The 21,934-nt window shown below is 40.5% G+C and overlaps 1 protein-coding gene across 1 annotated transcript; it reads left to right on the top strand.

Annotated features, from left to right (window-relative positions):
- Positions 1-311: 311 nt before the first annotated feature.
- si:ch211-1i11.3 (mitogen-activated protein kinase kinase kinase 5) lies at positions 312-20,067 on the top strand. Its single transcript, XM_022219629.2, has 28 exons — positions 312-821; positions 924-1,063; positions 1,640-1,827; positions 1,972-2,140; positions 2,580-2,686; positions 2,891-3,061; positions 3,221-3,333; positions 3,898-4,057; positions 4,258-4,408; positions 4,533-4,637; positions 4,955-5,004; positions 5,622-5,717; positions 8,398-8,482; positions 8,656-8,789; positions 9,531-9,658; positions 10,621-10,757; positions 10,870-10,975; positions 11,089-11,246; positions 11,768-11,969; positions 12,238-12,406; positions 12,740-12,905; positions 14,161-14,346; positions 14,500-14,605; positions 14,834-15,080; positions 15,360-15,472; positions 17,335-17,432; positions 17,541-17,617; positions 17,815-20,067. The coding sequence occupies exons 1-28, from the start codon at positions 482-484 to the stop codon at positions 17,909-17,911; spliced, it is 3,999 nt and encodes a 1,332-aa protein (XP_022075321.2). The 5' UTR covers positions 312-481; the 3' UTR covers positions 17,912-20,067.
- The last annotated feature ends 1,867 nt before the right edge of the window (positions 20,068-21,934 follow it).

Here is a 21,934-nt window from a genome sequence, read left to right as displayed (position 1 = left end):
ACTTGTAGTCTTTATTTTTTTTTAATTTGTATCAGATTATCAGACATTAATTGTATCATAATTAATATCCATGTGAGTTCAGATCTTATTTTCGTCATGTCTATTTTTAGTTTATAATAGTTTAGCAACAAGGGGGATTAATTCTATGCAACAAGAACACAGAGAAGATAGTGAATTAGTGTGCAGAACCCCGTTGGTTTTGTGGAGAAATGCGTACTTGCTGAAAAGTAACTTCACAGCAGAGGTCATGAGAGAGTCGAGTCAGAGGAAAACAGTTTCAAAGTGCCAGCGGGCGGAGCGGAGCTGGGAGGAGAGGAGGGCGGGTCAAGTGGAGAGGAGTACTGGGAATGTTAGTGGATATCTGAACGGAGGTGAAGAGTCACCTGGGGAACTACGAGATCAAGCAACTGTGCGTTTCTTAATGGAAGTTGCCCGGACTGAGGACATGCATTGAGATCCAGCTGCGGAATAAAGGCACAAAATGTATACGTCGGAGCGCAGGCGAATGAGCCTGCGAGAGGTGAAGAGGAGGGATCCAGTTTGGGTGTCAGCTGGGAGTTTGTGGCAGGACTCTCTGGCCATGGAGCTGAGTGTCAGCAGCGGCTCCGGTAAACCGATCATCTCTCCACGAAGTCGGAGCAGAGCGGTGTCCGTGGCTTACATTGTCAACGAGGACGCATCGGTGCCGCAAACTGAGGAGAACTTGTCGCTAAAATGCCTCAAGGAAGCCTGTGCGGACGCGCACGCTGCTTTTAAAAGCATTTCTTTCGAGAGGATATCACTGGGAACTACAGACATCCTGGATAGTTTCTACAACGCAGGCAAGTGCAGGCATGCTGACTGGAGGGTAATTTGGATGACACATATGCGCAGCTCTACGCCAATTACACAAACTCACCCGCCCTTTTGAATTCCCCACACAGATGTAGCAGTGGTGGAGATGAGTGACACTTTCTGCCAACCTTCTCTGTTCTACCACCTTGGAGTCAGAGAGAGTTTCAGTATGACTAATAACATAATTCTCTACTGTTACAAGCAGGATAGTGATCTACAGGCGGTCAAGGTAACACGTGCTTTTGTGTGTTATAAATTGGTGATAGTGAAACTAAAGCTGCAGCTTTGACTGGATTACAGAGTGTGCAACACCTCTGGGCCCAGTAGAGCCCAAGAGTTTCCATTCAGGTGCATCTTAATGCGTGCACTGCCCTTAATGGAAGTGAGAGAAGTGGAGACAGTCACTAGACACTTACACTTTGTTGTTGCCTCCAGGCTCCCTTCCATGTTAATTCAGCCACTGCTGCAGCTAATAAATATTTCATTATTGGTTAGTCTGCTGATCTTTACTCTGTAACAATGCAATGCAATTCATCAGAAGCTTAGTCTTTCTTTGTCCAGTCAAACAGCAAAATACAAAGACATTCAGTTTTCAAATCATTCACAAATGAGAATTGCATAAATAAATAAAAAAAATATGATCAAATTAAACTTTTAATGATTTATAAAAGAATAATAAATATAGTAAATCGTTCAAAAATAAGTTTTATCCTATTTGTTCTTACTGTTAAGCACTTTGTAACTGTGTGTTTTGAAAGGTGCTTGAAAGTTGCCGGCATATAATGCATGCATTGTCTTCCTTCAGGAGCAGTGTGGAAGTTACACCTTCATCCCTTACGTGGTGTCACCTCAGGGCAAAGTGTTTGCCTGTGATGCCACAATGATGACTTGTATTAAAGAGTTGATGCAGCCTAGTTTCCAGCTGGAGCCCCTGCTGACCCCGCTGGTGGAGAGACTGGTGCATCTGCTGAACAACGTGCACATTCAGTCCAGGTCAGGCAAGAACTGCAGGGCTCTGTTCGCCATCACCATGTGCTTTGTCAGAAACAGTATATGCTTATGAGGCAGTTTTCCACACCTGCTTGTCAGATTTCTTGGAGATTATGAAAGTGTGCAATGTTATGCCTTCTCTGACAGTGAATACTTTCGGGAGTCAATCAGGCATGAGATTCGTATTGCACGGGAGAGGTTCAGTGGACAAGCCCTGAGTGAGGAGTTGAGCCGCATCCAGAAACGATTGGATAGTGTCGAGCTGCTCACCCCTGATATAGTTATGAACCTGTTGTTGTCCTACAGGGACATACAGGTATGTATTTATACGTCTCTGTGTGTAGTAAATGTCTACGTATGAAACGTGTAAAAGATCTAAAGACATACTGTTGTGGACATTATTTGGGCAAATCTGTGTCTTCAAGCAACAAACATAATTTCTCCATTTTGCCTTTTTTCTTCTATAATTACACACGTATGACATATCATAGATGATTTTCTTGCAGTGTATTGAGTATTGCAGAACACTGTATCATAATACCATTGTTATTGTGGGTGTTGTAGGTTATGCTGTGATTCTAACCCCTGTTAAACAGCAGTTAACCAAATCCCAAGATTAAATTTTCTTTTTATTCTGAACAAAAATGGCTGTTGAGGTTTGAAGTGATTTTGTTAATAAATATTGCAATAATGTAAAGTATTTCATGTCAGCGTGGTAGACAATCCATTGTGTTTCTGCACCCTTTTTTTGTCAGGACTATGATGCCATGATCAAACTGGTGGAGACTCTAAACAACCTGCCAATGTGCCTGATAACAAGACATCAGAATATCAAGTTTCACTATATATTTGCTCTAAACAGGTACTCACGTGATTGATATTGCATCTGGATTTGCTTAGTATAATCCTGCCAACATAGTTAGACAATTGTCAGCTCCCCCTCTCTAGTTTCAGCTTTTTGTTCATTCCCGTTGTGTAGCCTTTATTTACTTTGTATGTATGCAAGATATATAGGGCTTTGTGAAAGCTGCACCATTGTTGACATCATCACATTTTCCCCTGCTAGGAGGAGTCACCCTGGAGATCGTGCAAAGGCTTTGGAATTAATTCTCCCCATTGTGGAGTCGGCAAATAAGGTGGCATCAGACGTCTACTGCCTGTGTGGACGGATCTACAAAGACATATTCATGAACTCAGGGTTCACTGACCAGCGCAGCAGAGACCAGGCCGGCTATTGGTACAATCCATTTGGTTGTTTGTTAGTCTGTTCGTGCAAACCTGCACCCAATTAAAGACTAATTGTTTTTGTGACTGTAGCAGTTAATGTTTTGTTATTTTACAGATGTACTTATTGCTCCCTGTCTGACATCCATTATTTCTACACATTATTTGTCAGGTATGGAAAAGCTTTTGAGACAGAGCCAACCATTCACTCAGGCATCAACAACGTGGTCCTCTTGATGGCAGCTGGCCATGAATTCGAGACTTCTATTGAACTGCGCAAAATAGGTGCTTCATGCTTTTTCTTTTTCCACCAAGGAAATGATTTATTACAAAAGCCTGCTTGGATAATCTTAGCGCAATGTATGTTTATTGCCAACAGATTTATGATATTACCTTCATATTACTCTTTAACCTATAGGGGTATGAACTTCAAAACTTTGCTATCCACAGTGCTAATTGATATATGATATTGGTGGCATTTCACGTGTTCTTCATATATAAGCTGGATAAAATAAAGCGTTTTAGAGATTTTTCATGTCACTGAGATTTTGAAAATTATTGCATTTCAAAGAGGACATTTCTACATATCACTGTACATACTGTGTCAGGAGATGCTGAAGTCCATACTTGTCTTTTGGATAGAGTTATCAATTCAAGTCTATGCAATATTGCATTCATTTTGGTTGATTTTGTGTCAATGAGTGTGTAAGCACATAAAAACGCTGTAGTGCTTTGTTTCTGCTTTATCTCAACACTGGAAGTTAAATGAACTTGTAGTTATTGCACAGAACCAACATCTGTTCATTTGTTAATAAGCTATTTGATTCATGCTGTTATGTTGATGTCTAGGTGTGACTATAAGCACCCTGCTTGGGAGAAAGGGTAGTTTGGAGAAGATGAAGGACTACTGGGATGTAGGATTCTACCTCGGAGCAAACATCCTCGCTCGTGAACACAGAAAAGTCATTGAGGCCTCTGAGAAGCTCTACAGACTCAAGGCTCCTATTTGGTGAGGCTTTAGGACCCACTCTTGATAAGCTGTGGCCATGCAGGTCCAGGCGTTAATCATCAAGATTCATTTACCAGGATATATTTGTTTTATTTAATTACTTGATTTCAAAATATCTTGTGGATTAGAAAGTATTTAGAAGGATACATACTTATTTTATATTCATTTTATTGGGACTAAAAAATTCACATTTGTTTCAGGTTTGTGGCATCCATTATGGAGACATACATACTGTACCGTCAGTTTGCCAAGCTGCCAGAGGTTAGATCTCCTAAACAAGAAATAGTGGACTTCTGGATGGAGCTGCTTTTGCAGACCTGCAAACCCACCATCTCAACAGACCGCTGCCCAGTAAGACAACATGGATTAGTTTAGCACTTACCGTAGCAATAAACTAAAAACCTTAATGCGAAAATATACAACAGGACACACCTCTGCTTATTTGGGGTTTGAATTGTGGATTGCTGTGTTTCAGGTACTCATTCTGGAGCCCAGCAAAGTCCTCCAACCAGCTATTGTCTGTGTTAGTGAGGAAGATGAAAGTCGCACTGTCCAGTTAAAACACGTCACAACCCTAAAGGTATGTAGGTCTCACTACTCCTGGAGAAAATACCTTTGTGTCTGTGTACATACCATACCTACAGAATGTAGAATATATTGCATGATGAAAGGAAAAAATAGTCTTGTCATATCAATAGCTATTAATTTTTGGGCCAGCGAGAGTTTAAACTGGGGAGTGTCATTGTGTGTTTTAAAAAGCAACTTTCCACGCTGCCACAGGGTTATTAGGTTTTTGAATGTATTATGTAGCTCTATGCAAATTGAAGCTGGCTTGCCATGTGCATGACCATTGTATTGAAAGTGTTACGTGTTTTAAATTTGTCTTTAATTCTACAGAAAGGCTTACACCAGTGGACTTTCCCAGCATCTGCAATACGGGGAGTGAGGTAAGTGGAGTACAGTATGTGCAAACATCTCCTCTCAGTTCTGGGTGTGTCCGAGCCTACAGCAAAGCCAAAGGACTCAAAACGTGCGGGTTGTCTGGGGAACCTTGGCAAACCGTCAGATTTCTGTTATGTCAATATAGTTTAATGCTTTGCTTCTTTGTTTCTGTGCTTTCTGCATATTCCCTTGTGCCTACTCAGCATTGTTACTGTGTATTTTAACCTTGTCTTGTCTGCGAATTTGCCGCTTGGGCAATTTTTAGCAAATACCCAAAACCATCAGGTGCTGGGCAGCTTATAACACCCAAACAATTTCATCAGACTGGTATCACTGCGGAAAGGTGAAAAGCGCCTTTTCTATCGGAGTGGGTTCTTCCTTTTCATCTGCGTTAATGATTTAATGACATTGCTCCCCATTCATTTACCTAAAGCGTACTCTAGAAATCAAACATTTGCCATTGCTTCAATACAACAGAATGGGCTTAACAGATAAAGACTGTGTAGTGACTGCGACAGTGTCTAGTGTGTTCAGCAGAATCCCATTTCCATACGGATTATCTAAACAAATACAATGGAGCTTTGACTAATTCCAGTATGTATTTGCTTCTGTCTCTCTGAAGTGCTTCAAAGATCGATGAGCGGAGCTGCTTCCTCTATGTCCACTACAACTCCGATGACTTCCAGCTCTGCTTCCCCTCTGAGAGTCACTGTAAAGGGTGAGTGGCTATTAGATTTACGAAGACACAGCAAGGCGGTTTGTTTGTGTTTATGCGTGTGTGTGAGGTCGTGTGGATGACTTGTTCACTGACCAACTGACTGGCCTGATAAACGTAAACAGACCATCAGTGCAGGGTGGAGGAAGATTATTAGGATGTCAACGGGGAAACAGGCAAACCAGCTTTTCCAGACGAAGTGTGATGTAATAACTCTCTATGAGTCATATTTCCTTTATTGCCCTCTCAGAAATCCCCTTAGGGCAATTTTTAATTTTTCTTTTTTACTCTTGCTTCAAAAGCCACTTGACCCAAATCACGCATGCACAGAAAAAAAATTGTCTAGCCTCCACTGCCATCTCGCACTACAGATAGATTCAGTTGTGAGGGTAACTGCTGTAACCTCTGCTGTGAGTGAACTCAGTTTTGTTTGTGCTACTCAAAGCATTGCTAAATGATTTACTTTTCTCAGATTACAACATCCTGCCTTCTCAGGATTGTTTTCGTTGGAACTCTTTCCAAACAAACTAAAGTAAAATTGAAACTGCCTGCGTACTTACATGTTAACTGTAGCTAGTAGCGATGAAACAATGCTGGAATTTATTTTTGTGATTTACACTGACTCATTCATTTGAGGCAACAAACAAAGGTTGTGTCTACATGACCAATCAGGTTCCTGGTCAGAATAATGTACAGTTTTACTGAGGAATCTCATATGAAAAAAAAATTGTCAGTCAAAACCAATATACACTGATCAGCCACAGCATTAAAACCACAGACAAGTGTCAGTATTGATCATCTCGTTAAAGGCCCGGTCACACCGCCCGAACTTTGCTGGAGCGTTCCTGGAGCGGTGAAAAAAATTCATCACCGCTCGTAACTGTTCACTACCGTTTAACAGAAGTTGGCCCCCGTTAAAGCAACGCCGTATACGTTCGGCCACCGCTGATGTTTCTGGAGGAGCCCTCCTACCGCTCCGAAAGTTATGAGCTGCACAAAATATTGCGAGCGAGGAGGATGGGGCAATTTTCCGCCCCGGCAAAGTTCACCCCCGCTCCACCAACGCCCAGTCAAAGTTTGGCACCGCCAGACGCAAGTTCGTGGACGCTTGGGTCCGCTAGGCCAACGCAGAAATCTTGAACGCTGGACCACCGCTGCTTCGCCAGCGTTGCCCGGGCGGCGATTAAACGTTGCACAAACTTCGGTGGAGCAATTGTAAGCGTTTTACGAGCGGACACGGGGTTGCTGGAACGGTGTCGGGCGTTGAAGCAGCGATCCATGGCGGCGATGAACTTTGGTTTGGCGTTGGTATAGAGGTGTCGGAGCGGGACCAGAATTTGGCTATAAATACGGGGAGAAATGGACCAGGAGCTCATTTGGAATCGAGCTGCCGCTGAGTTCAGACCTCATCTATATCGAATTTGCTCAAAGTTACAGTAAAACTGTATCACCATGGATGCTGAGAGACTTGCTATGATTGGTGCACTAGTCCAGCAGCAGAATCAGAACCTCCTCAGATTGCAACAAGCTGTTGACAGAAGGAGAAAAGAGAGAAGGAGAGACAGAGTTGTGTGGGTCAGACAGTGGATACTGAGAAGGCCTGAACATGGACTCGACCTTGGTTAACGGCATTTATGTGGATGTTACTGCATGTGTTCATTCCACCCACGTTGACATTGTCCCACATCAAACACACTCCCTATGGCAAGGTCTCCCCCAGCATGATAGTGTGACCCACCACAAAACAAAGACTACTCAGGATTGGTGCCAGAAACAACATAGAGCCCGAGGCATTGGCCTGGTCTCCAAACTACCAAGATCCCAGTTTGATGGAGCATTAAAAGGATGTGCCTGTAGAAGCCAGATCCACAAAAAAAATCTGTTGCTAGCGACCCACAGCATGTCCCCAGAGGTCTCATGGCCATGGCCTGATGATCCTGAGCTGTTTTTGTGGCATGGCGGTAACCTACACAATATTTGGAAGGTGGTTTTAATGTAGTGCCAGATTTATCAATATTGGAAACAGACAGGCATTGGTAGCATGCTTCAGTTCAATTCAGTTGTATTTATATAGCACTAATTCACAACATAGTCATCTCATGGCACCTAATATACAAAGAGGAAGACCTTACAAATTCTGATCAGAAAACCAAAATAACTAAATTCTCTTTGGATTTCCTGTGAACAAGCAGTTGGCAACAGTGGGAAGGAAGCAAAAAGCCACACATTTAACAGGGAGGAAAAAAAAACAAACCCCAGACAGAAGCAGCTCAGGGAAGGCGGCCATCTGCCTCGACCGGTTGGAGTGAGAGTGGGGCTGAGGGGGGTTGTGGGAGTGGTTGGGGTGGGGATAACAGGTTTCTCATTTATAACTGAGACTGAGCTTTTATACTAAATCATCTATGCCTGATTAATGTCAATTCTATAAGAGGTACATGCATTTGTGTGTCTTGTTGTGAAAAAAAAACACAAACAAGCTCAGGTTCAGTCTGTGCACTGGTTATTCTAGGAAAAGGGGAATTTCTCTCACAAACTGGACACTTGCCCTTATGGGTAAATTCTGTGGCAAAAACCCACAGTTAAATCTTTGGCTATTTGTGTTCTCTTAACTTGAACTGACATTCACTGAAACTCCAGATATTCTCATCTACATTAATGTCTTCTCTCAATGTTTTCTTGATAGTTTCTGCGAGTTGGTGAACTCCCTGCTTCAGCAGGCTGAAGACAATCCTCATGACCTCGAACATCTAACTGAAGGAATTCTAGAGGTCAGTCACAGTCCTTTATTCCTCTGATGCAGCGCAGGCTCTATTTTACATCTCACTTGCTACCTCTTTCTTTGCGCATTTCTCCTTCTCTTGTGAAATTCCTCACAGTTCTGCTGACACTTCACATCCAGCCACTCCGTATTCTTTCATGCTGTCTTCATCTTATTCTGCAGTACATCTATGAGACCAACGAGAATGGCAACAAGGTGGTTCTTGGTAAAGGGACGTATGGTGTTGTTTACGCAGGACGAGACCTGAGCAACCAAGTACGCATCGCCATCAAGGAGATCCCTGAGAAAGACAGCACGTATGAGAAACATGTTTTCTATTCAGTCATCTTTCCCTCGGGAATTCTAAGCTGCACTGTTTCTCTAATGGTCTTCAGACAATCTCCTTAACGGGAAGGGATTTGGCAGAGATCACACTCTGTAGCGTTGTCAGCTCCCCAGTGCTTTTTAGGGACATTTGGGTAGATGAATGAGGGTTTAGACTTTCCATTTTTGCTTTGTTACGCCATCAACAGTTTTGCTATTTGGGGGGCATGTGTATCTACAAGAGGAATCCAAAGGAATCCTCTACAATATCAGCTAATGGTTTTTTTGAGCTTTTAAAGTGGGAAGTTAAGCAATAGCATCCCACAGACTTTCACATTTCTTTACTTCAAAGACAAACCTGATCATTTAGTAACACTTACATTCTTTGTACCTCCTATATATTAATGGCAGTTTTCAGAAAAGTTTCATTTTATCTAATAAATGCTGTATACCCTGTATGTATCAGAGAGGAAATTCAGCTTAAAATACAGTTGACACAATTTAGGTAAGCTTCTGCTGTACTGTTTGACCCATAATGGTGATTTATTTAAAATGAGAGTGTTTTGAAACACCAGATTTAAGCAGTTGTTTGTGTGGATTTGTTTACCCAAGAAACACAATTTCTGCATGCCACAGGGTTTCTGCATGTTTTGAAATAAAAGCTGTAATGGGATGTTGTATTGTTGATTTTGTAAAATCTTTCAATCACAGTTTTATGCCTTTGTGTTGCCCAGGTACTCCCAGCCGCTCCACGAGGAGATAGCTCTACACAAGAGGCTTAAACACAGAAATATCGTTCAGTACCTGGGTTCTGTCAGTCAGGATGGTTTTATCAAGATCTTCATGGAAGAAGTGCCAGGAGGTAAAAATGCAAAAGATTTAAACTTTAATACTTTTAGCAGGAGATACCAATCAAGGGTAAATATCCATTACCAGATTACATTAGTCAGCTCTAATAATTTAAAACTTTTAAGCAATGTTTTTGTACTTTCTGGTAGTGTGTCTGACTAGAATTAGCAGATGGTATTTAAAATTAGTTATGATACATATAAAGGCAGGAAGGAAGCCTTTTTGATGTGGTGTCATAATTTCTTTCAATTTCGTTAAATTCTTAAGTAATTGTTTCTGCCTATGCAGGTACTGATGCATTTTCACTTTCATTTGATGTGGAAAGAATTACTAATTCATCTAACGGCTCTGACAAATACGTCATTCAATTTCAATGTAATGTACAACCTAATAATTACACACTCACATAGTAATATTAGGTCACTAGGAAGAACTGTTCTTTGGAGCACTGAGGGCTTGGACAGAAGCCCTTTCTTTGTTGCTTGGAAATTCCAAAACATACGGAAACACTGTCACAGACTTCAAGTCTGCATTTCTTGTCTGACTGTTCTACAGGGATTGTGACTTTGTAACACGATCCTCCCTTTATTAAGCATTAAGGAAATCATGTGTTTGGATTTGTTAATGCATGTGTGATTGTGTAACAGTCACTGGAAGCCAGTTTTAAAGAAGTGGGTGGATCCAAAGACTTCCTGTTCATTGCAGAAAAACATTTCAGACAATGACGTCATCGTAAGAAAATGACATTTGAAATCTTTCATTGGAAATGTGAACAATTTCAATCCATATCTTTGTTTGACGTTACAAATAAAGATGAATAACTCCCTTACAGTTAGTCTTTGAGTGTGACATTAAAAGTAGAAATAGCATTTTGTTCATTTCTATCCCTTCATGTGCATGTGTGGAATAACTTTAAAAAAAAAAACCTTTAACTAAAAATAATATGATCTTAAAATTTTGCTTTGCTGCTTCTAGGAAGTTTATCGTCTCTTCTGCGCTCTAAATGGGGTCCTCTGAAAGACAATGAAGCCACCATCATCTTCTACACCAAGCAGATCCTTGAGGGATTGAAATACCTTCATGATAATCAGATAGTCCACAGAGACATTAAGGTGAGCAGAGAACCCTAGAACCAATGGCAAATAATCATCTTATTAAAATATCAAAAATATTTTCAACTTACCTTGGTATAGTATAGTAGTATTTGTCTTGCCTCTCCTATAGGGCGACAATGTATTGATCAACACCTATAGTGGCGTGCTGAAGATCTCTGATTTTGGAACTTCTAAACGGTTAGCAGGGATTAACCCCTGCACTGAGACGTTTGCTGGTGAGCGGCTGACATTTATGTCTCTTTTTAAATACATTAAAAGGATATACTGAATTTTTATACCTGCAGGCTAGTAACTGTATTAAATTACTTTTCTGGTGACTTTTCTATAGGAACTCTTCAGTACATGGCCCCTGAGATTATAGACCAAGGGCCTCGAGGTTATGGGAAGCCAGCAGACATCTGGTCCCTAGGGTGCACTATCATAGAAATGGCAACAGGCAAAACACCCTTTCATGAGCTAGGCAGTCCTCAGGCTGCCATGTTCAAGGTAAGAAGGTGAAAGTTGTGGTGGTTACATAAAAGGAAATTGAGCAGTTGCAGTTTTTTTTTAAACAGTGACAGTAGACATTAGTAGAACAAGTAGCTTGTTTTGCCTGTGGAATGAAATGCCATAATAAATTTTAGACTGACAATTTTTGAATGGATTATTACTGTATTTGGTACAGCTATTGCTAATTCAAACAGCATTAATTGTATTTGATCATTTCCTAACTTTTAACTTCCATGTTTTGTGCAGTCAGTGTTTTATTTGGCTTAATTTAGTGCCAATAAAAACCTGAGTTTGTCAGTCACAATCCCTAATTGGGAGTGAACATGACCACTATTTACAAATCACGTACTTATTGGAAGAACACTGACACAACATCTGTACAGCTACAGAAAGAAATTAGCATATCCAGCACAGCATTATAATTCTCGATGAACATAAACGATTTCCTCTTTATCGGAAATACTATCATCTCCTTTAAAATCCTTTTCTGTCATTACACTTTAAACAATCCCATTCAGGTGGGCATGTTTAAGATCCACCCCAAGGTTCCAGAGTGCATGTCAGATGAGGCCAAGGACTTCATCATGAACTGTTTTGAGCCAAACCCAGATGACAGAACCTCAGCTGCAGAGCTGTTGAAGGATGTCTTCCTCAATTCTTCCAGAAGGAAGAAGGCTAAAGCTCCACAGGAATCAGGACCTAAGGACTACCTTTCTACTAGTGAGGCTTTATCACACTTGAAAGTCACATATTGCTTCTCTTGTCTGCTTTTGCCGTCTAGTTTATCTAAATTACGTTCCATTCTTATTGCAAAATCTTCTAGGGTTGTATTGTTTCCCCCCATTGCATCATTGTCACATTCACTGTATTACATCCCTATTTGTCTTGTTCTTTGCACCTATTAAGTGTTGCTGTGAAACCTAGTAAATGTCAGAGATTTTTTAACAATGACATACAGTATCTAACGCAATCTCATTTGGTTTTGCAGCTGATTATCAGCGCAGCCTGTCTGTCCCGGTCTCCATCCTTGTGGAGGACACCGATTCATACTCCGACTCAATTGATCTGTCTTGTTCTCTGGACCTGAGGAGGCACCAGTCAAACCTCAGAACAGATGAAACGCCAGAGAGCCCACCCAGCACCAGCAGCTTCTTGCCGTGAGTTGCATTATTGTTCAACAGAAAATCAAAGCCTTCTTTTTTCTGCACCAAATTTGCAGGATCTTACATCAGTGACAAACCACGCTATGGTTTCGATTTGTGAGCCTGGTGAAGTTACATCCTGTCTGGGTAAAAATAAATGGGATGTGATGCCACAGTCAGCAGTTACCTTGTATTACCTATCAAAAACCTGTAAATCACACATATATTATCGATTTGATTATTCTAATTTGCACCTCCTTTTCATTTCAGCATATTTATTGCTTGTTTTTAAAATCTGTATTCATTGATTTTGTTTGGGTCTTCTCTTTGCTGCCCTCTGCTGTCCAGAATACCAGACGATTCTGCATCGGACCTGAGCAGTCCGGCCGCAACAGAGGAGAATATTGGTCTTTTTATGCTGAGAAAGGACAGTGAAAGAAGAGCCACACTCCACCGAGTCCTCACTGAATATATCAGTAGCGTCGTCTCAAATATACAGGAGTCTGTGCCTCAGGTGGGTGAAGGAAAGGCTCAACAGCATGTCAAAATATAGAGTTTATTAAGTGCATGGCACAGAAATTTTCTTTAAAATTCTCAGGCTGACTCTTGGGTCTCAAGTAATTACCTCCGCCAAGGAGGTTATGTGACACCCGGTGTTTGTGTGTCTGTCTGTCTGTCTGTTAGCAAGATAACTCAAAAACGCCTGGGCAGATTCACATGAAATTTTGAGGGGATGTAGACTATGGTAAGAGGAAGAGCTTGTTTAATTTTGGTGGCAATCCGGAAAGGATCCTGGATTCTGGATCACATTGAATTTTTTAGTATGTTTTAGTATGTGGTCCAAAATATGACAAAAACATCATAGGTTAGTATGTCGTCCAACAAATTAGAGCAAGGTGTCCAGATAGCTCAACTGGTTAAGAAGGTGGTTCGTAAACAGAACTGTGTCAGAGACGCAGGTTCAATTCCAGCTCATGATCCTTTACTGCATGAGTTTCCTGTTTTCCTCTCTATCCTTGGCGGAGGTCTGCACTCTCTCAGTGCTTTTCTAGTTAGTTGTGATGGGATGTTTTTCAGCATCTGGAAGTTTAGTTTATAGGCAAAGATTGTGTCGAATAACCCTGGACTGTTCTGTTCTCAGATCGATGTTACGCAAATCGTTTTGTGTTGCTGTTGGCATTGTGGCATCCCAAAAATGAACCTACAAAAGATACAGCAGCCACAGGCATGACTATTTGCAGTGAGTGCAAATTTTACAAATGAAATTTGCCTCTGAGTTAATAAGGCAGCTTTGGCTGAGTTATTTGGCAGTTGTTTTCCAATTAAATGCTGTCATGTCTGATATCATGCGGCACATTTCATCAGAACTATTGCAGCTGTCAGTATAAATTATCCTTTTTTCCCTCCTTCTTTTTCCTTTATAATTTTTCGTTGTCTCAACTTGTATGCACTTAAGAGGGACTTTTTTTGGAGTGCCAGAATTAATGAAAGTATAAGAGTTGACGTCCAGATTTTGTCTTATGATTTTTATTCACACCTAAAGGACAGATGTCTTCATTATAATCCCAAAGGCTTAGGGAGGAACAGAAATTTTGGTGATTGAGTCATGAACATTATTAGTATCGTTGTTTTCACATAAACATATCATATTGGGTCAACTCTTAAGAAAGTGTTCATCCAGGTGAAGAGGACTATTGAGAGATGAAATCTTCCAAAACAAGAAATACAAATGCATCCTCATTTCCTTTCCCCTTTTTTTCTACCAAAAGTATGGGGATGGATCGTCTGTCACTGCAGACCACATCACCACACTTATTACCTGTTTGGGAGACAACATCCGCTCTCCAGACAGGAAACAGCTGACCAGTGGACTGTTGGACCTACGAGAGACGCTGCTTGCGGCCGCAGTACCTCTGAACAGCCTACAGGCGGTGCTCTTTAGCTTCCAAGATGCAGTAAGTTACCTCTGAGCCAAGACAGATTTTCCTGATGATTATGCCGATCTTGGTTTGGCAAGATTTTTTAAAGATACAGCGCATCAAAAGTATCCCTGAGTCTCCTTCTGTTTATACTAAGCTAATATTAAGTAATATTTTCTCCGTATTTAGGTGAAGAAGGTGTTGAGGCAGCAACAGGTGAAACCTCATTGGATGTTTGCTCTGGATAATCTGCTGAGGCAGGCGGTACAGGATGCTATAACTGTACTACTACCAGGTACAGCTGGCATATATTTCATTCAGTATCATGTTGAACAGTTGGGGTTTAATGGAAAGAAACAATTGAAAACTGCATATTTATGCCAAAGACTAATTGTCAAGCAGCTCTTCAGTTCATATTTTCTTTCATTATGTATCCGCTGTGTTTATTTTTGTCATTTATTCATTTGCTTGCTTGTTTATCTGTATGTCTACCACCCTTGCCACCCTATTGTCTGCCTCTCAGAACTAAAACTCCAACTGCAGTCCTCATTTGAGATTGAGGACAGCACTCCCGATGAACAGTATGCTGACCCAGACACTCCCGTAGCTCTTGTCCCTGACCACCTGGTGGCGCCAGTACACATACAGCAGCCAGCACCCATAAATGAGGTCCTGCCTACAGAGAGCCCAGACTCCCCTACAGACATCATCCTTAACACTAACTGTCCCCTCAGCGAGAAACTGAGAGACCTGCGACTAGAGACCAGGAGGTAGCACTCAACTGTTGTCTTTATCACGATGATTTTTTTTACCTAAAAATTTGAAAAGATTCTGTCTTTAACAAACTACCACTAATTATCAATTTTTGATTTCCCTTTTAAATGTTTTCACAGCTAAGTAATCTGGAATTTAAATGTAATATTTTTTGGCGTAAAAGTATGAAAAATCATAATATAGGCGTCTTTATAAGCAGGACGCTATGATGAATGCCAGTTTTTAGTTGCACCGATGTCTGCTGACTGGTAATGATTGTTTGTGTTGTGTTTCAGACTGCTGAGTCAGCTGAGTGAAAAAGAGAGAGAGTACCAGGAGCTACTGAGGAACACAGTCCAGAAGAAACAGGAGCAGATAGATGCACTGAGGAAGGCAGCAGTTACTGAAGGTACTGTTGTTTTAACCACACACTTTTACTACATCCATCTGCATACTGACACTATAGTGATACTATTAGTGAGTTTGATAGTTTACATAAGTGTGTTTTCAGAGTGGCCTTTTATTGTGGGCAGTCTAAGGCACACCTGTGCACTAATCATGGTGTCTAATCAGCATCTTGATATGGCACACCTGTGAGGTGGGATGGATTATCTCAGCAAAGGAGAAGTGCTCACTATCACAGATTTAGACAGATTTGTGAACAATATTTGAGAGAAATGGTGATATTGTGTATGTGGAAAAAGTTTTAGATCTTTGAGTTCATCTCATAAAAAATGGGAGCAAAAACAAAAGTGTTGCATTTATATTTCTGTTGAGTGTATTTCTGTTGCATCAGCTGGTTTCATTCTTACTTACTTATTAGATATTTTATCGTTTGCATCAATAATCATGCATCCTCCTTAGTTCCTCCTGCTTTGTGAGGTCCCTCAGGGGTGAGTTCTTGGATCAATTCTCTTGTTATTCTACATGCTTTCTTTTTGTCATCTGTTCGGCCACTTTTAACATGTCGTAGCTCCATTATGCAGATGATACTCTATTTTTCTACAAGACCTGATACCCCGAAACAACTGTCTTCCCTTTGTGATTGCTTAGCCACCACTAAAGATTGGATGTCCAGTAGTTTTCTCCATCTAAGCCCTGGTTAAAGAGAAATTCTTTTAATTGGACCTATGTTTGCAACTACAGTTGATCAGCTTATTGATCCATTTCACCCAAATATCAAACCTATTACTAGGCATCTTGGCATCATCTTTAATCAGTATATGACTGTTGACCATAATATTACTAAGCTCATCCAGTTTTCTTAAGCCAATGTATTAAGCCATATGTATCTTGTCTTTTACATATCTTAAAATGTTAACTATTTCTTTTCATTTCTTCCATCTGGATTATTGTAATTCACGCGACACGTTCCTCATTCAAGTCGCTCTGAAAAGCACTTACAGTTGTTCAAAATGCAGTTTACTGACTATTAACAAGAATTATCTGTTCTTGTGCCCCTTTATTGGCTTTGTGTAAACTTTAGAATAATTTACAATATTCTGTTGAAACATACAAAATACATACATTGCAAAAGCCATCTTGACATGCAAGCCTTTTTATAGACCTCCATATCTGTTTTGCTTCATTTTTCCTTTAATGTACTGTTACATTTTTGTAATAAATTCTTACTTTTTTGATTATACATGTTGTAACTCTGTTTTGGTTCATCAATTCTCTCAGTTTCGTGTTTCATACCATTAGTAATGCTTGCTTCTATGTGTATAAAACACTTTGGAACTGTTTGTTTAAAAGAATGCTATATGAATACAGCCTCAGTTGTTATATTCGGTGCAGCCAGTAGATTATAGTAAAGAATATTTGTGTTGTTTATTGCAAAAACACCTAAGGACGAAGCCATGTTCTAGGAGTTGGTAGGCGCTTAGTCTATAGTCTGACAATTACCCACACAAGCTGCAGCATGATCAGTATTTCATCAAGGGACCAAGCCCTCTTTGGAATATCAATGCACTCAGTGATTCTCATCACTGTTTCCTAACACTTGTACCAGTCACTCTCTGCCACACCTCGGCTTCAGGCTGACGGGGGATTTCTGCCTGACGGGTTTCTGTGAGAGGCGTAGGCTGTCAGATCAGCAGCTAATGTGCTCAAAGTTGACTTGTAAGTTTGGATAATGATTAGAGAGTCTGGCTGTGGAAACATGACAAGTGTTTTTGTTGTGTGTAGCACAAACACCGCTTATTACTCCATGCGTGTAATTTGTGTCCAAGTCAGACAGAACCTAACGGTTGTGAACTCTGTACATTATAGATGGCGAGTTGACTTCAAAGAAAAGCTCTAATCCAGAGAGGAAGGCTTTGGTACGCTGGCTAAAGTCTGTCCCTGTAGATCAAGACACTATTGATAAGGTAAGCACATCTGAGGTTCAACTTCATCTTTTTTTCACCCTTGAGGCTAGGTGGTATTCATCCATCGACTTACTCTTAACCACAAACCTGTGTGATCCTGTTTTCTAGTTGCTCTCTCATGGGTTCACCTTGGACTGTCTCCTCCACATGGCCTCCAGGGACGACTTGATGTACTGTGGAATAAGGTGAGTGCCTCCACCCATCACTATCACGCAATCTGTCCATGCAGAAACATGGGAAAGGACTGCCCTGTGGTTATGAAGAACAGGTGAAGTCTGCATCATTAGTTTAAACGGCATCCAAAAGGTGTAATGGTGTTTGAGATACCGCTTTTGTACCATTGTATTTAAATGTTTCAATCTGTCCAAAATTGCTTTGTCAGGGGAGGCATGCTGTGTCGAGTCTGGGCAGCCATCACAGCTCGCAGAAAGGCCAAGCTCAGCACACACAACGAGGACTGCGAGGACACTCTTCTTTAGTGGCTGCTGATGTTGTACATCAAAGGACAGGTTTATTGACAGGCTGGCCCTGTGTCATCTGGAGAAAAAGAGGCACTACTGAACATAACTCACTTTACAGGGAGCTGATATAAAGCAAGACATATTTTAGTTATTTTGTTGAACTGTGAATGTGTTTTTTTTAAAGATACTGACTACTTTTACTGAAAGGGACCATCTACAAGTCTTCATGCTAAAGTTAGGTGCTACCAGCACCTTTTTCATTTTTTTCATTTTTCATTTTCTCAGAGCTTTGGCAAGTGGGACTGCGATTATGCCTTGAAAAAGAAAATACCAAGAAGAGTATTAACTAGTCTGCAAACAAACAAGTGTAATTCTTTTTGACGACGCTGCTCTACTGTGTTTCCCAGACAGCTGAGCAGAACCTCAGTTATTAGGAGCACACCGCATTTAATATGAATGCCTCTGCATTCTCAGGAAAAAAAACATCATGGATTGTTTGTAATATACATCCTGTTAAATTTCATTCAAACAATAAACAGGATCATGTCATTTCTCAGAATGGCTTGTTATCTGCACCCAGCCAGTTGGTAACAGGGTGAGGGTGACGTATGATGGAAGAAGTGATGAATAGTGGAGAACAGTCTTTAAATTCCACGTGTGTTTCCTCATCTGTTTCACATTGTTGACATCTCCTTAGAAACGGTGATGCAAGCTTTGTGTGTGTATCGGTGTGCATGTGTGCTGTGTTGGTGTGGCTGTGCAGGTCGACTGTTTAACTTTTGGAGAGACTAGTTAATAGTTTTATTTCTAAGTCATTTTATCTACTCCTCAATTCTTCATTGTCAACAAGTGTTAAATTATACATTTAGACCTCGACTTCACCAGAAACTAGGTAATGTATGGAGTGAAATTTACATGTTGACTTAAGGTTCTGTTAACAGGGATATACCAACCATCACACTCACTTAAATGAGTACTGTTGTACTCTTTTTTTTGGCCTTAATTAACCAGTTAGAACTTAAGCTTGTCAAATTTTTTCATTTAGAATGAAGAGTTGAGGAAATCTCCTGAGTTTTCTGTCTTTTCAAACATTGTGATGACTCCCAATTACAATAGGCTCCTGCAATAACCTGACAGCGTTTAAAATGAAGAAAACTGATGTTGACACAATAGGATGTAAAAGCAATTTTGTTCAATTTCCGCTGCCTGAAATTCCATTAAGAAATAGCAGATAAAGGTAAAAGCAGCCAAGACCAAGATACCAAGAATACCAAAAAAGCTTTCAGATAAAACTGCACCTCTACACAGAAAAGCAGAGCCCCCATATGGCTGGCTATGAATGATTCAAAGCAACACCTCTGCTGTGCTGGGGAAAAATTTGGTTCAAATTGAACTTTTGGGGTTGTGACATAGGAAACCTTGCGCGTTAAGAGTTAGGAATGGATTCCACTGAATACCAATGAATTCTGGAAGCACATGCTATGCTGCCAGTCAAGAAAGTGAATCTGAAAGGAGAAGCAATTCATTTTTTTATATAGCGCTAATTCGCAACATACATCATCTCTCATCTCTGAATATAAGGTTCAGACCTGACAAATTTTGAACAAAGAGAACAGAGAACCCACAATCTAAAGCTGCATTTGGATTCCCTATCAGCGACGGGTGGATTCTATAACAGGTCGATGATCTAAAGCATACATCAAAATCAAATTTGACGCATGCTAACTATACCCTGACTTGCTGAAAATCTGAACTGTATAACTGAATATGATGAATATGTTTAGCCTTGTGCAAGCCACTGTCCTCTTTGGTGCATGACCATCCTAATCAAATGAAGCAAAATCAGCACATAAAAATTTGATCTTTATTTATGTATGCTGTATTTTCAACCCTTCACAAGGCCCAGTATCAATACACTTAAGCCCATATCATATACAACTGCAACTCCTGCTATAATTTCAAACTGGCATTTATCTTTCCCCTGTTCATAGATTTATGACATTCTTCATTCATTCAGCATCAGCAAAAAATTAAAAAAAACATCTCTCACCACTTTTGGCCATAATACTGATGAGGCCTCTCTTGCAATGAAGATCATAAGCGTTGATTTACCTCTGCAATACTCCAGGATGCTGAAAATAAACATGGATGAATAAATCATGCCAGGCATCTTACTCTTGTGTCCTTGTATGGTGTCAGAAACAGAATTAATAGATGGTATCAGCAAAATTCAATTTGCCATCATCCTGTCCCCTCACTCCAATCCCCCGCTCACATTTGGTTAATAAATGATTGTATGATAGATACACGGAGACGCATTCTTCTTCTGTTTTGTATTTTTAAAAATATGTCAAACATTTCAAGATGTGGATGATTAACGGTATAAGTATGTATGACAGATATACGCTAATATTTATCCTGTATCAGAAATACTGTCATCTTTAGCCAGACATTTAAAAAATCTGTATATATACGCTTGACATTTGAGTGTTTGGTGCATATTCCTTTGAGATAAACTGGCAAAAGGTGGTTGTTGTCATGTTTGACACACTGTGAGTCACAATGCCTTATAGGTACAACACAGGCAGCAGCTGTCACCACAAATTTATTTGCCATTACAGATAATTGAATGTAACGTGTGTGCATCCCCTTTAGTCTTATTCTAATAAGCTTTGTAACACAATAGCATTAGGATTGTCTGGCTAATAGGATGCAAACTGTTAGTTTTGATCAGACATATTGGTGCACGCAGGCAGTATTAACTGGGTAATGTGAGAGAACTGATATAATTACAGTGGAGGTTGGGAACAGTCAAGGTTATAGTGTTTTGTCTCATTTTTTCTACTGACAATCTAATTTTTGTCCTAACACTTGTGTTTATTCTCTTTCCATCATCAGTGATAGAATTTGAAGTTTGAGTCCAATTTTTCAGTTTGCCACGTATCCCATATTCTCTAGGTTTCTGCATTTATATGTATGAAAAAAAAACATGATTGTATTGTCTTTCTCTGTTCTTCCTTTTGAAATCTAAATCCCTGCATCTCTGTTCTGTCTGGAGGTGGAGTTAAGCCAGTGATAGGCAAATAATGAGGACTGCTGTCAGGGGGATTTTGGCAGGCTCTTGGGGGGATTGAGGACGCCTCACTGGGAGGCCCAGAACCTCAGGGATTACTGAGCTCACCCTCTGCTTTGCCAGCTCCCATAGGACAGGTGACCCCGCTATCCTGGACTCAACTTCAGACATCATGCATTGCCAGAGCTAAATTTGACCGTTTCTTGCAGGGTTTGATTAAAAATGCAGCAATGGGTTCGCAGTGTGAGTCATACTTCAGCGCCTGCGGTGAAGAGGAAGTCGTGTCTCTTCGTGCAGCGTCATTTGAAGTCAGTTAAAAATTCATCACTGGTTTTATAGTGTATCGTTAACAACAGAACCCGCTAACAAGCTGTCTGCTCTGTTCCTATTACTGAGGTCTGTTTAAAGTGTGCACTCATTTGCTTGCGTGCCTGCAGGTACCACATGGATGTGCACACCAGGTTTTTCCACCACACATTTTCTTAACAGTGCAGTAAATCGTGCAATATGATCACATGGCAGCAGATTATCAGCGCATTCTTTGCATTGTTGACACACTCCTGAGTGTCGATGGCACTGTGTTGGAATTTAGACATGATGTAAATGACATGATGTAACTGTGGATTAAGACTTAAGAGGTGTCGGTGTTTGTTCATTAGCACTGATTGTCATTTATTGATTTGATTCAGGATTTTTTCGCCACATACCCATGAAACTGCTGGCTGCTGTCATGCTATCTGTCTTTTTCAGCAACTTTTGGGAATTGTGTTATCTTCATAAGCCTCGGGAGGAGGAAGGAGTAATCGTAGAACTGACTGGAGGCCAACAGTGTTATCTCTTCTCCTCCACTTTGCATCATTACTGTAGCATCAGAGCAGGACAGACAATGCTAACAAAGGAAGTGTGAACAGCTATGACTGTTACATCTGGACAGAAATATTCTCTCTCCAGTTCTGAAGGGTGTAGTA

The sequence above is a fragment of the Acanthochromis polyacanthus genome, chromosome 12 (genome assembly GCF_021347895.1).
Source record: "Acanthochromis polyacanthus isolate Apoly-LR-REF ecotype Palm Island chromosome 12, KAUST_Apoly_ChrSc, whole genome shotgun sequence".
NCBI lineage: Eukaryota > Metazoa > Chordata > Actinopteri > Pomacentridae > Acanthochromis > Acanthochromis polyacanthus.
Note: the sequence above shows the minus strand (reverse complement) of the source record. Positions and strands in the feature narration are given on the sequence as shown.

What these genes read in the sequence shown, in the direction of transcription:
- si:ch211-1i11.3 (XM_022219629.2), top strand. Translation starts at nt 482, where the DNA reads ATGTATACGTCGGAGCGCAGGCGAATGAGCCTGCGAGAGGTGAAGAGG. An exon ending in TAAGGACTACCTTTCTACTA is followed by an intron (nt 11,970 to 12,237) that starts GTGAGGCTTTAT and finishes TTGGTTTTGCAG; the next exon opens with CTGATTATCAGCGCAGCCTG. An exon ending in AGCACCAGCAGCTTCTTGCC is followed by an intron (nt 12,407 to 12,739) that starts GTGAGTTGCATT and finishes TCTGCTGTCCAG; the next exon opens with AATACCAGACGATTCTGCAT.